This window comes from Schistocerca serialis, chromosome 4 (genome assembly GCF_023864345.2).
Source record: "Schistocerca serialis cubense isolate TAMUIC-IGC-003099 chromosome 4, iqSchSeri2.2, whole genome shotgun sequence".
NCBI classification, from domain to species: Eukaryota; Metazoa; Arthropoda; class Insecta; order Orthoptera; family Acrididae; genus Schistocerca; species Schistocerca serialis.
The window spans coordinates 266,371,001-266,384,340 of NC_064641.1; the positions used below are offsets into that span (position 1 = coordinate 266,371,001).

Below are 13,340 nucleotides of genomic sequence, written 5' to 3' on the forward strand. Positions count from 1 at the left end.
TGGAGCGCAGAAGAATAACTCTTAATTATTAAATCAATTAATGCTGACGCAACCAGATTAACATATTAGACACTAGCAAATAAGTGGTGCTACTTGGGTAGAAATGGAACTGACGATGGCAGAAATAAAGAAGGTATAAAATGCAGGCTTGGCATTTCAAGAAATTTATTTTCTGAGAGTTAGAAATATCTTAATAATGAATATAAATTTAAGTGTGACGAATTCGTTTCTGAAAGTATTAATAATTCTAATGGAACGTCTTTCGCTACATATAGAACCTCTTAATGCAGTTAAGAAATGGACTACCCAATACACTTTATAAATTTTTTCATACAAAACAAAAAAATTCAGAATTATTATGACTTCACCTTTCATATAGTTTTAATAACATAAATAATGTGATATTCGTTATTTTCAAATAACTTCATTATTTCTCATTGTTTGGGTTTATTTCGAAATGTGTTCATTTAATATTTCCATTTGAAGTCATTAATCGTTAGTTATAAACTTTAGAATAACATCAAACAGGATTATAAATGAGTACGTCATTTGTTATGTAAAATACTTTGTTTGAGATACACACAACCTTAGTTAGTATGTACGGTGGTGGCAGAAACAAGACGTAATTGTTGGTGCATACTACCGTATAGAAGACTTCTAATTTCATGACTTTATTCGTGAGATTTAATTCAGATGATTCTTTCTGATGAAATTTGCGAGACACATTGGTGTCTTGCTTTATTGTAACATCCAACCATAACTTAATTAAAACATTCATCTGTGTACAGAGCCCCGTGTACAAAGCTAAGAAACAGTTAGTACGTTTTTATACAACCCCTATAGGATTTACGCACCTCAATTATTTTATTTGATGTTCATTTATTCGATGTCTTCTTCTACGTGTTCCGGTGTTTGCATGTGAGCGAACAGGACGGAATCCACCATTGTTCTGCATTATTATTAGACGTAGAATTTAAGGGATTGTAGCTATTATACGAGGGCCGTTCAGAAAGTAACCTCAGGTTGATTTAAAAAAATACACTAAGTTAAATAAAAATATTTTAATATATACATCTTACAACTACATCTTTGCACTATTTTTCTACATAGTCTCCATAGCGATTGAGGCACTTATCGTATCTCTTCACAAGCTTTGGAATTCCTTCTGCATAAAAATCACCCGCTTGTGTCTGGAGCCAGCCTGTGACCGCATCTTTGAGCTCTTCGTCGTCATCAAACCGCTGTGACCCGAGCCATTTCTTCAAATGCATGAAGAGGTGATAATCACTTGGCGCCAGGTCTGGGCTGTAAGGTGGATGGTTGATAACGTCCCACTTGAAGGACTCAAGAAGGGCCGTTGTTCAGCGAGCAGAGTGAGGACGGGCGTTATCGTGCAAAAAAACGATACCGGAAGTCAGCATACCACGGCGTTTGTTCTGTATAGCCCGTCGTAACTTTTTTATTGTTTCACAGTACACGTCTTGATTAATGGTCGTACCACGTTCCATGAATTCAACCAACAACACCCCTTTGGCATCCCAAAACACCGTTGCCATCAGTTTTCTGGCAGAAAAATCTTGCGAGGCTTTTCTTGGTTTGGTAGGCGAATTTGAATGTGCCCACATCTTTGATTGTTCTTTTGTCTCAGGGTTCACGTACTTAATCCAGGTTTCGTCACCGGTCACGATTCTGTTTAACAATGGTTCTCCTTCGTCCTCATAACGTGACAGAAAGTCTAATGCAGAGACCATTCTTTGAGTTTTGTGGTGGTCGGTAAGAATTTTGGGCACCCATCGTGCACAGAACTTACGGTAACCCAATCTTGCTGTCACTATCTCGTACAAGAGAGTCTTAGAAATCTGTGGAAAACCAGTAGACAACTCCGACATTGAGAAACGTCGATTTTCACGAACTTTTGCATCAACTGTCTGAACGAGTTCATCAGTCACCAATGATGGTCTACCACTCCTCTCTTCATCATGAACGTTTTCTCGTCCACTTTTAAATAAACATACTCATTCAGGGACAACTCCTTCACTCATAACTCTTGGTCCGTACACGGCACAAAGCTCACGATGAATAGCTGCTGCAGAATATCCTTTGGCTGTAAAAAACCTCATGACAGCACGCACTTCACATTTGGCGGGGTTTTCTATTGCAGCACACATTTCAAACTGCCACAAAAACTAAACTAGCGCAGGCACGACGTTCACTCGACCACGGCTTGATGCCGACTGACCTGTTGAGTGCGTGAACGCACAGATGGCGTCGCTACTCCCCCCACAACCCGCACTGTGACCAATCGGAGGTTACTTTCTGAACCACCCTCGTATTAAAAGCCAAGGCGCAGCGATGTACCTATATACTATCGAATGCAATCACGAAAAAGTAATGTGAGATGTAAGGTAAATAATTGTATATATTACGTGTTAATATTTAAGTTTCCAAAGAATGAATTCAAAATTTTGTGTATTTGAATGTGTTTAAGGAAAGATGTACAAATTTTGTGGCTGTCTGCTTGTATTCCTAGAGGCGTAGACTTCAACTAAGATGATCTGCTATACTAAAAAACAAGCATCTGTAGACTGTTAATTGCTGATACCTTGAGATAGGCAACTAGCAGTCTCCAGTGACCTAACCTTTTGACTCTTAGTTGCTTGAGTCATTCTTAACATTTACGGAGAATAATAGTTATAACGAAAAAGGTCTCAAACAGTTTTTCCATTAGTAGCAAAAACCTTATGAACTTTAATTCTATTATCGCATGTAATACCGTCTTGTTTAAAAATTATTCTTCCAATGAGCCACGCTTTCGTCGAGGAGCTACTATAACAAGACGAGTAATGAGATTTTTATTCCGTGATCTTCCTTCTCACTCATTTTGACTGCTGTACACTAGTTTCCTCATTGCTAAAAAATGCAGTTGATTCGAAAAACAATTAACAACATTTTTCAAGTTCAAACACATAATTTTTTTATGCATTAATAGAAGGGAGAGTCGTCACATAGTCCTATACGGAAGCGAAACATTAATGATAAACAGTATGCGCAAAGAGAGAAAAAAAGCTTTAGAAACACTAAAGAAGAATGCTAAAGACCCGATTTTTATTGAGTCGACGCCCGGAGAAAATAATTGTTAGTATAATTTGTCCTAAACAAGCGATTCATCCATACGACAAATTCTGTGGATTCAAGGAATAATTAATGGGATAATGTGGGGGATGCAAAAGTTTTAGACAAAGTGTAGAGCTTAAACAAAGCAAGCAGGTTCAACTGGATATACGTTGCAGTAAAAATATGTAGAGATAAAGGGAATGCAAAAACAGACTATTGCACTGCATTGAAGCAGTCTTCGCATTGAACATCACAATAACAAAAAAAAGAAGTAGGCATTACTTTCTGACTAATTGTTCGTACACTGGTGCTTCAAAGGTCTTAGCGCAGATAAGTTTTATAGTCCCGATCACTTCAGCTGAAAAATTTGCCATGAGTACCCTAGACCAAATTCGATGAACGTAGGTAACGAATTTATATACGTTTTTATAGATTCTGCCAATTGAATGGAATTGCTGTTTCCTTAGAGTATAGCTCAACTTCAAAGGTCTTAGTGCAGATAAGTTTTATAGTCACGATCACTTCAGCTGAAAAATTTGCCATCAGTACCCTAGACCAAATTCGATGAACGTAGGTAACGAACTTATATACGTTTTTATAGATTCTGCCAGTTGAATTGAATTGCTGTTTCCTTAGAGTATAGCTCAACTTCTTCCCTTACACGTACTTTAGTTCAGGCTGACAGATTGGTTTCGTAAGAGTATGAGTCTTACTAATTTTCTCAGAGCAAAGTTTCTGTAGACCGTCATTAGAGAAACATCTTTTGCAATTATGTAGGTTCTTTCGCAGGATTGGTACGCGTTCCTTGATACAGGGCAGGATCGCCATAATTTCATCGTAGTTTCGGTAATAAAAGATAATAGAAATTTAGAGAAAGTTCAAAGGTTTACTTTAAATTAGGTTTACTCATACAGTGAAAGCGTTAGGGAAATTAGAGCTCAAGTTGCAGGTGTTAAGTCCAAATTTTTGATACCATTTAACTTGACAGTTACATATAAAACACTCTGTGCGTGAAAATAATGCCAAAATGCACTTAATTTGGAATTAGGTACTGAATTGTAAGTTTTCCGTAAGAACAAGGTAATTTATTTCGTAGATAGAAGAGAAACATGAGTACCATCATTAAAATTATCCTATTAGGAATTCATTATGTTCTCTACTCCAACTGCACAAAACCTGCACTGCTAGGTATTAAATTTTTAGCAAGAAGAATACAAAATATCAAAAATTCACTTACTATGGGTATACAGTGTAGCATGGAGAATGCGAGATTTTTAGGTGATATGGGAGTTCATGAAGTACTAAATTCAGTACACAGAGCTGCCACCTCTGGCAGGAGCAACGGCCTCGCGTCTAATTGAGCTTGGATGACTCAGTCGAGAATGTCATTCACGATAGTTGAACTTAATGGCAAGAGATCGTCATCGTAGCGACTGGCAAATGCTCGCATGCCAAACTCTCGGCAACCCACGACCAAATTTTTCCAGTTGTGGACAACGTGCTGGACAAGGCAGCAATCGAACACCCTCTGTTCAAAAATGGTTCAAATGGCTCTGAGCACTATGGGACTCGACTTCTGAGGTCATCAGTCCCCTAGAACTTAGAACTACTTAAACCTAATTAAACTAAGGACATCACACACATCCAAGCCAGGATTCGAACCTGCGACCGTAGCGGTCACGCGGTTCAGACTGTAGCGCCTAGAACCGCTCGGCCACACCGGCAGGCGAGCACCCTATGTATCGCAGTAGTTCTGTACAGCTTGGGAAACGTGCGGTCTTGCATTATTTTTTTGAAAGAAAACGTTAGAGACATAAACAGCTTCTGGGTACCTGCTCCGACAAGCTGCATGTTAAGTGCCCCTCTTTCGCCAGATGGTCACCACTACATATGCAGCCGTCATATAATATACGAAATGAGAACGAAATATGGTGTTCCATACATAGGTCGCTGCTTGGAAATTGCTGCAATTTTGATACCCTAGGTGTTCACAACAATTTGTAGGTCTTTAATATTGCTAATAACGACGGTGTTATATAGAAGTTGTGCCGATTACACAGAACCTCTATGGCTTTCTTACGTCACATGTTTTGAGTCAGCTGCCCAGTAACGAAAAATACCTGTAGTCTTGAAAGCAGTATTCAAAACTGTCTGTGGTGTAAGGTCGTGAACTTCGTGCGGGTCGCTGTTTCAGCGTGTCAGAATTCAGATTCTGCAGTCCATGTACTAAATACCCAATGGGATTTTTTATTGCTAATATGGATGTTCAAAACCAAATAATAAGTGCGCTGAGTGAACACTAGCATGAAAAACTAGTTTCACTTCGTTAACTGTTGTACAACAGAATTTATTTTTAGTAGCTTTTCTGGTAGTTAAAACGCTCCCAAAACATCAGAGGTCCATCTTCGGCCGAACTACACTCCCCACAAAGCGCAGGTTATCTCATCATCTGGTCATCTGTACACTGGGTGCCTTGCAGCATTTGAAAAGAGGTAAATCGACACCCGTCGGACAACACTGTATTCCTCCAGTCGGTTATATCCAGTTTCTCAATTGTTTGGTCTACTGAAGATGAGCAGCATGAAAAATGGCGCTCTGCGAGATATCCGACTCGAAATGTCCATTGCATATAGTTTTCTTAAGAAATGTTCACTTGGAAAGTGGTTGAGATGGACCTGTATTCACTGACAGCAACAATGCCTGCATTGTTTGAAGCCATTTGTCATTGACAAGGCGTGATAGTCGTCTGTTGTCCCTGTCGATTAATATTATGCAGTGACTGACTTTCTGTGAAGCGTATAGCGACTTGCTCTACAATTAAGGATCTTCGGCTCACACCGTCTCACGCAACCTAATGAAAAAATTAAGACAAAATTTAATTGATGTCATCTTTTATCACCTCCGGTGAGAGGGGCCGTGCAGTCCGTGAAATGACGACTTAAACCACGCTGCTCATTATCAGAAACACCATCTTATTACAATAGTAACATGTCGAAAAGTCATATGTCGTCCATTTTCGCCACCTGTACATCTCAAGGAGAACCGCAGCAAGTCACATACAGAAGCATTCATAAACATAGGATAAAAGGCACACTAAAGTTACATTTACCAATAGCAATTAAGCGTAAAAAACACAAACCTGGTCAATAAAGTGTTCAAAGAGAATAAAGAGATGGATAAAATCTAAATATGTACAGTTAGCTGAAGCATACTGATTAAACATTTCACACTCATAAGTCAAAGATTGTTTGGATAACAGAGGGTAGGGAGTAGTAAAAAATGTACATTATTGAATAATAAAAAGGTGTCTGTCGGTGGTAAATTGTAATATTTCAATAAATCTTATTGTAAAATTCCAGCAGCGAAAGAATGCTCTTATCAGAGCACAAAAAACTCTGATGTCCTACTTTTTTTTTTAGAAAACTCTGACTCTTAAATGTGGTGCCAGCTGCCTCATTTTAGAGTCCTCAGTATCTTTAAAAATTTTCACAAAATTTTGACATGCAAACAAATTTATGGTCTTTTCAACATGCAACTCACCTCTCACTCCCACAAGTTCCCCAAACTGTAACTCACTCACACCTACTAACCCATCATAGCATGTCACCCATACCCAACCACTCCGACTTGCCTATTCTGACTCACTCATTCAGTCCAATTCATTGCCGTTATTCTTTGTGTAGCTCTAACTGACACTGTCCTCTGTCCCGAAGGGCCACAGTCTCCCTCATCCTGTCCTACTAATATCACTGTCTCCCTTTTGCTGTCTCTTACTACTACTATCTCTCACTGCTGCTGTCTCTTCTCATTGACACTATTATCCTCGTTATCACTGCCAGAGATTCTGTCTCTCATTATCACTGGCTCTCACCCCCTTCCACATTGTCCTCCTTTTTATTTCTGGCACTGTCTCCTTCACTCTTTTTCTGGTACTGCTCTCTCACTGTCAACTATGTTGCACTGCCACTGTATCCCTCTCTTACTCTAACACTGCCATTGTCTCTTTCGTGCTCACTGCCACTGTATCCCTCTCTTACTCTAACACTGCCATTGTTTCTTTCGTGCTTTCTACATCACGACCGTAGTCTACCATCTTCCAGTGTTTTTTTTAATTTTCAGTCTTTTCTCCACTGCCAGTGTCTCGTGTCGAGTATTTTTGTATGCCAAAATTTTTAGGGCATATGACTCAACTGAATGACGTTATGGCTCGATCCAATTTTGATAGTTTACTTATATGAAATTGTAATAACTGAGGTGTGTGTAATTATACAGTCAGAACCGATTTCGTATGCACAAAAATTTTACATATGCTACAGAAAAATGTGTTTGCAGAACCCCTCTGATGATAACGTGACACTTTACAGCATATTTGTCTGTGCTTTTGAACCTACGTTTTTCCTCACACTGACTTGTACGTGCGTGTTTCACGTGTAATAGTAGTGTAACTTTGAACCTCTGTATCTCGGAAACGGATAAAGATATCAAGAAAATTTTCAAGGCTGTTCGAGATTGTGATCTTAAAAATTTCAGCCACGTTTCAATCATTTGCTGTGCATAGCCGTCTCGGAATTCGCGGCTCGGTTGTGGTACCGAAAAAAAATGTTCTTGGGCTTTTTTTTGGGGGGGGGGGGGGGGGTGGGAAGGGACCGCCCATGAACCGAATGATGCCTCCATAAGCACCTTAAGGCACCGAAGACCTCATCTAAAGCAAAACTAACCAGCCGATTTGCTCCACTTGCCTTAGCTGGAGGAAGTGTGAAATGTTCAAATTTTGACCCTTACTGCAAGATAGTTACAGAAAGATGATTCTTCTCTTGAATATAAAAAATGTGTGTGAAACCTGCTAAGGTCATCAGTCCCTAAGCTTACACACTACTTAACCTAAATTATCTTAAGCACAAACACACACCCATGCCCGAGGGAGGACTCTTGAACATAAAAATATTCCCTAGCCAAAGGGCTATCCAAAATATTTGTCCCTACCTTTCTATCACCAACAGACCTCGACGTATGAGCCACTGAAAAATCCCATTTTGATCCATGGTGTTATGGAGTATAAGAGGTACACATGTTGCAGCATGCGTACTAATGCTCAGGATCTGTGATGAACAGTTCTAACCTCTTCAATTTTCCTGAGTTTTACCACTCATTAATTGTGTTGAGGTGCTGATTCAGCCTTTAAGTATATATGAAACAATAAAAAACTAACTATGTAACTGATTAGCTAACTGATGTCAGATGAACGAATTGTACGACCTGTTACTTCAGTAATACTTCTTTAAAATGATTCTTGACATTTGAAACGAGTAGACTGTTAGAAGTTAGCCATTGCAATCGAGACAACTGTGGACAGACTGTGATCCAGTTTAGCGTTGTAACCTCTCATTAAGAAACGGTTTAACGTACCGTAATGAGGCTGCCGGCAATCTTTGAGATGTTGGTGATGAGACTGAAGCTGCCGCCGAACAGCTCGTCTGGAATCATGAGGCTGACGCGGGTGCGGGGAAACTCGGGAACCTCGTCGGGCGTGGTGGAGCGCGGCGGAGCAGCGGTGCCCCTGCCGTCCTGCAACACGCAACACTCACGTCAGCTCAGCCGGTGGTCAGTAACGCGGAGTTTTCAAGTCTTAAATCAGGATAACTGAGAAAGCGACACTGACTTCGATTATTCTGAATCATGCTTACTTACTTTAGAAGTGAAGGAAAAAAGTAAACAATACAGATACCACAGATAAAGATATCAACGTATGAAACACATAAACGGAGGTGTCGAACAGCGTAGAAGGGAGATATACGAGTGGACTGGAGATTTCGCTATAATTAGGAAAGAATCATGTTATATCTGTAAGCAACGTATATCTGGAGACACTTGGAAATTTACAATCGGAAATGAAGTGCGTAACTGTGCCTGTTTTGAAGGAGTTGTAGGAACACACGGCCTACGAAATTGAAAGCTGATTAAATTAGATATAGTTATTGTTCAATATCTAGTCAATCTAAAATGTGCCGAGATTGATTCTCTTCCTTGCCTAAAAGCAACCTCAGTGCAGTATCTATGGTGGCAACTCGAACATACATCTGCAAACAACAGGTGTGTCTTCGACCCGTGGTGAGCAGTGTGAGCAGGCATTGGTAAGTAGTGGACATGCGAATGTAGGATGACAACATTGTTGTGCCACAAATCTCAGTGAAGTTACATCTCTAAATCACGTGCTTTACACTTTCTTTAGAGTGATCTGAAGAAGAGAAAGGTTTGTGCAAAAAATTTTTCCCGTACACCTTGATTCGCGAAACAAAAGTAGTGAGATGTGCATGCCACCAAGGCTTGGCTGAAATGGAAATCGTGGACAGTTCACTTCTGGAAAACCGACCACGGGTGACGAGACTTGCTGTCTTCAATATTACTCTGCCACAAATAACGAAGTGTAGAAATCCACATCAAGAGTCAATGACCGAGCGAGGTGGCGCAGTAGTTAGCACACTGGACTCGCATTCGGGAGGACGACGGTTCAATCCCGCGTCCGGCCATCCTGATTTAGGTTTTCCGTGATTTCCCTAAATCGCTCCAGGCAAATGCCGGGATGGTTCCTTTCAAAGGGCACGGCCGATTTCCTTCCCCATCCGCCCCTAATCCGATGAGACCGATGACCTCGCTATCTGGTCTCCTCCCCCAAAAACCAACCAACCAAGAGTCAATGTTTTGACGACATAGCCAACATTGAAGCCAATGTGATGCGTGGGTTGGACTACATCACGAAGAATTGGTTTTGTGACAGTATCACATGGTTGTATGAGCATTCTGAGTAGCAGAAACCTTTCTGCGCCAAGGAAAGTGACTTTAAATCTTTATGTAGAGTATTGGTACTTTTAGTATGACTACACTGGACGAAAAACTTCGCTTTAGTTCCCTTATGTAGATATCCTGTGAATATTTCTTATGAGCTACAAATATCAATACCATGTCTTTCTAAGAGAAATGGAACTTCCACATATGAACTATGGTTTCATAGGACTACGTGACAAATGTTAAATTACACGCATGCTGATACCAAAGGCGTGTTTCTAAAATATAGAAGTAATAAAATGCATAATTCTTTGTCAACCAAAATAAAACTGAGAAGGTTATTAATTTCATGTTTACATAACAGTGGACCCGTCGTTGCAGGCCACAAGGGAGATATTGCAGAAATGCGGCACAAACAACAGTTCAGATTCCTAGATGTGTGTCACTTCTGTTGTATCAACGTTTATTTCATAGTAGTTTCAATAATTACTATACACGTATTTTCAGTCGTACTTTCATTTTTATAACTGTTTCATCTCTTAGCAAACTTTCAGGCTGGAAAACTAAATGCACTGATTTTCAATTATGCTAACAGAGCTACGTTGTTCTATTAACACTTGAATCAAACATATAGGAGCTGTGAAAAATATCGAGGAATTGTTAATTAAGGAGAAAATGTAAATACGATATATAGACGATTTGTTGCACTGGCTGGAAATATACGGTACTCACTACTAAATAACCATATGGCCGCACACTTTTGCAATCAAGCAGTTAACATAGGAGATGGAGATGCAGCAATGTGGAGATCTTACAATCAATAAAAACTAGTAAAAGACTTCTCTGCCCTACCTATCTGGGTCACCAGTGTTACTGTAAGAGTGGGCAGCTATTTGCTCAGTTACATTACTGCTCATTCGTATCTGATGGACCTTGCATTCTCTGTGTCGTATTAAGAACTACATAATCGTTTTGCTTAAGACGCAAATTGATACCCTTTCATAACTTATAGGGTTTCAACATCTGCTGCCCACGTAACGTCGAAGAAAAGACTAATTGCAAATACCACTCAAGATGTTCGCATGGTACTCAAAACTAGTTGGAAATAAACATTACTATCGAGGGTGAAGATCAAAAAGTTATACCGAGACTTTCAGAAAAGAAGAATGTAACAAAATCACTGTTTCTAAAATCAGATTTCCCAGGGTTGACAAACAGTCTAACAAGCGAATTATTTTTTAAATAAGAAAATGAAGCATTTGCTACTTGTAGCTCGATTAATACTGCAACAGTGAGGAGAATGTAATTATAATCAAGATTTTTATTATCTAGTTCATTGACTATCTTCGTTATTTACAGCTTATTCTGATTATACGAACGTATATTTTAGTGTGGAGGAAGTGAAAATTAGACGTTTCATTATTGCAAGCGTTGTTACTAAAAAGTACGCACCTGTAAGGTAATAACTGTCTGATTAAATTCACATACAGTTTGTTTTGAAATCTAGTCTGCAGCTGTTTGCACTTTACCTACTCGGAAGGACCTAAAAGTTTTTATCGCTGATAAGATTTGTTTCTCATTGTTGATGCAGCCTTTTTTATCGAAATTTCATTATGGTTCTACACGTACAGTGGTAAAACAAGTGTTAAACGCCTAATTCAAAATACCATTCGTTCCCATCTTGTAATACATTTGTGCTTCGGAAATACGATGATGGTGGTGGAGCAGAGATTTGCGCCCGTCAGTCTCATGATTTTGTAGCAGACTGTAACTTACATACGGATTTAATTTTTGGTATTTTGTTCGGGAGCATGCACTCTGTGCCAGAAAAACTAAACCTGACCTTTTACCTAACTGCATTCGCAGAATTACAAATATATGTATTTCAAAAATTAGAATGTTTGCTTTTCCAATCCGTCATGGCATATTAAACTTCTGCTCTGGATCAGCTCTCTAACCAGGAATCGTGCCTTCCATGTCCAATCATCTTACCAACTGCGTTGTAAAAGCAAAACTCCCAATCCGAGCTCATAGCTTCATTCTTGGAAACAAAGCTCCCTCTGTAGCAAGGTAATTTCCTTATGGTATCCTTTCTTACAAGAATGCTAATCCACCTAGTTATCCAGGGAAAAACCTACGAAGTTCGGAGAGTATGGGAGAGGTACTGGGAGAACTGCAGTTATGAGCTGGTCATAGGTGGTGACTTCATAGCTCAATGGATAAAGATTGCTCGCGGAAGGCAGATCTTTGCTTCGAATTCCGGTTTGACACACAGCTTTAATGTCAGGAAGTTCCAATGACCTCATTGCCTCATAACTTGAAAAATTCATAAAATAGCGACAATTTTTTAATATCAATTTTCATGCTGCCATAGTCAAATTTGTATCACGAAAAGTAAGAAGGTTACCGAAGTCATTTGGTCAGCGGCGCCCTGTTACATCACACGTCACAGTATCCAGGAAACCAGTTTTTTTTTTTGTTATTATTTCACGTTAGCCTGCTGCTGGATCAGATCCTTTGTATTCCTTTGGTCTTTTTGTAGAAAATACGGCAAACGTAATTTCATCAGTTTTTCGTAGTGTTCTTATATGAGACAGAATTACGATGACTGTAGTCGTAGGTGTGACGATTAGGTCCTTACATCCTTGTCCAATCCATAACGTCGTTTGTACGGCTGAAAATACCTGTTTGTTAAGTGATGTTATTCTGATGTCACGCTCTATGTGAGTAGATCTGTCTCGTCTCGTTTATTTTGCCACCAATGTATAGTGATAATCCAATAATTTGTACCCGAATAGTTATCATCGTTTCACTAAGCTTCGGAGACGACATGCCATTCAACAGACTCCTCAGAAGCCAAATTTATCTTCCGACACCACGGCACATCTTTTAGAGATAAGTAGGGTATGAAACCCTTTCATGTACACCAAAACATTATTTACAGTGGCGCAACTGTGCTTTTTGTTCGAGCTGGACATATGGGCTGGAGGAGATGGGAAGGTACGGTGAGGTTGGGTACAGTTGAATGAATCTGTGGACCATATCGTAACTATCAAACAAAAGAGGTCTTAACTCTGGATTCAAATGAGAAGAAATCCACTAATTCGTAAAATTTGGGAACGGGAGTAGCACAATATTTCTCCTTAGAAGACCAAAAGCTAGCCTTTTTAGGGGAACAGAGAGTATCATGACATATGCCAGTTTCTCGTTTTTGTTTGTGAGCAATTTTAGAGCCTATGGCTGGTTCTGGAAATGAGTAATAAGAATTAGATGTATTATTGGCTCCGTAGATCCTCAGTGAGCATGTGGACAATATTAGATAAACAAATATACGTAATGCAAAATTTCAAATGACTTGAAACTATAATATTTCTACCACACATTCTAAGACAGCTGATTCTCAAGCATTTTTTTTTACGTCATGCTGTAGAACAACTTCTTCT

The 13,340-nt window shown here is 39.4% G+C and overlaps 1 protein-coding gene across 1 annotated transcript in view; it reads right to left on the reverse strand.

The window, feature by feature from the left end:
* The window catches only part of LOC126473795 (uncharacterized), a 45,766-nt gene that overhangs the window by 611 nt on the left and 31,815 nt on the right, over positions 1–13,340 (reverse strand). Inside the window, exon 5 of the mRNA XM_050101072.1 lies at positions 8,521–8,679. Coding sequence (XP_049957029.1) covers positions 8,521–8,679 — 159 coding nt within the window. The remainder of the gene's footprint in view (positions 1–8,520; positions 8,680–13,340) is intronic.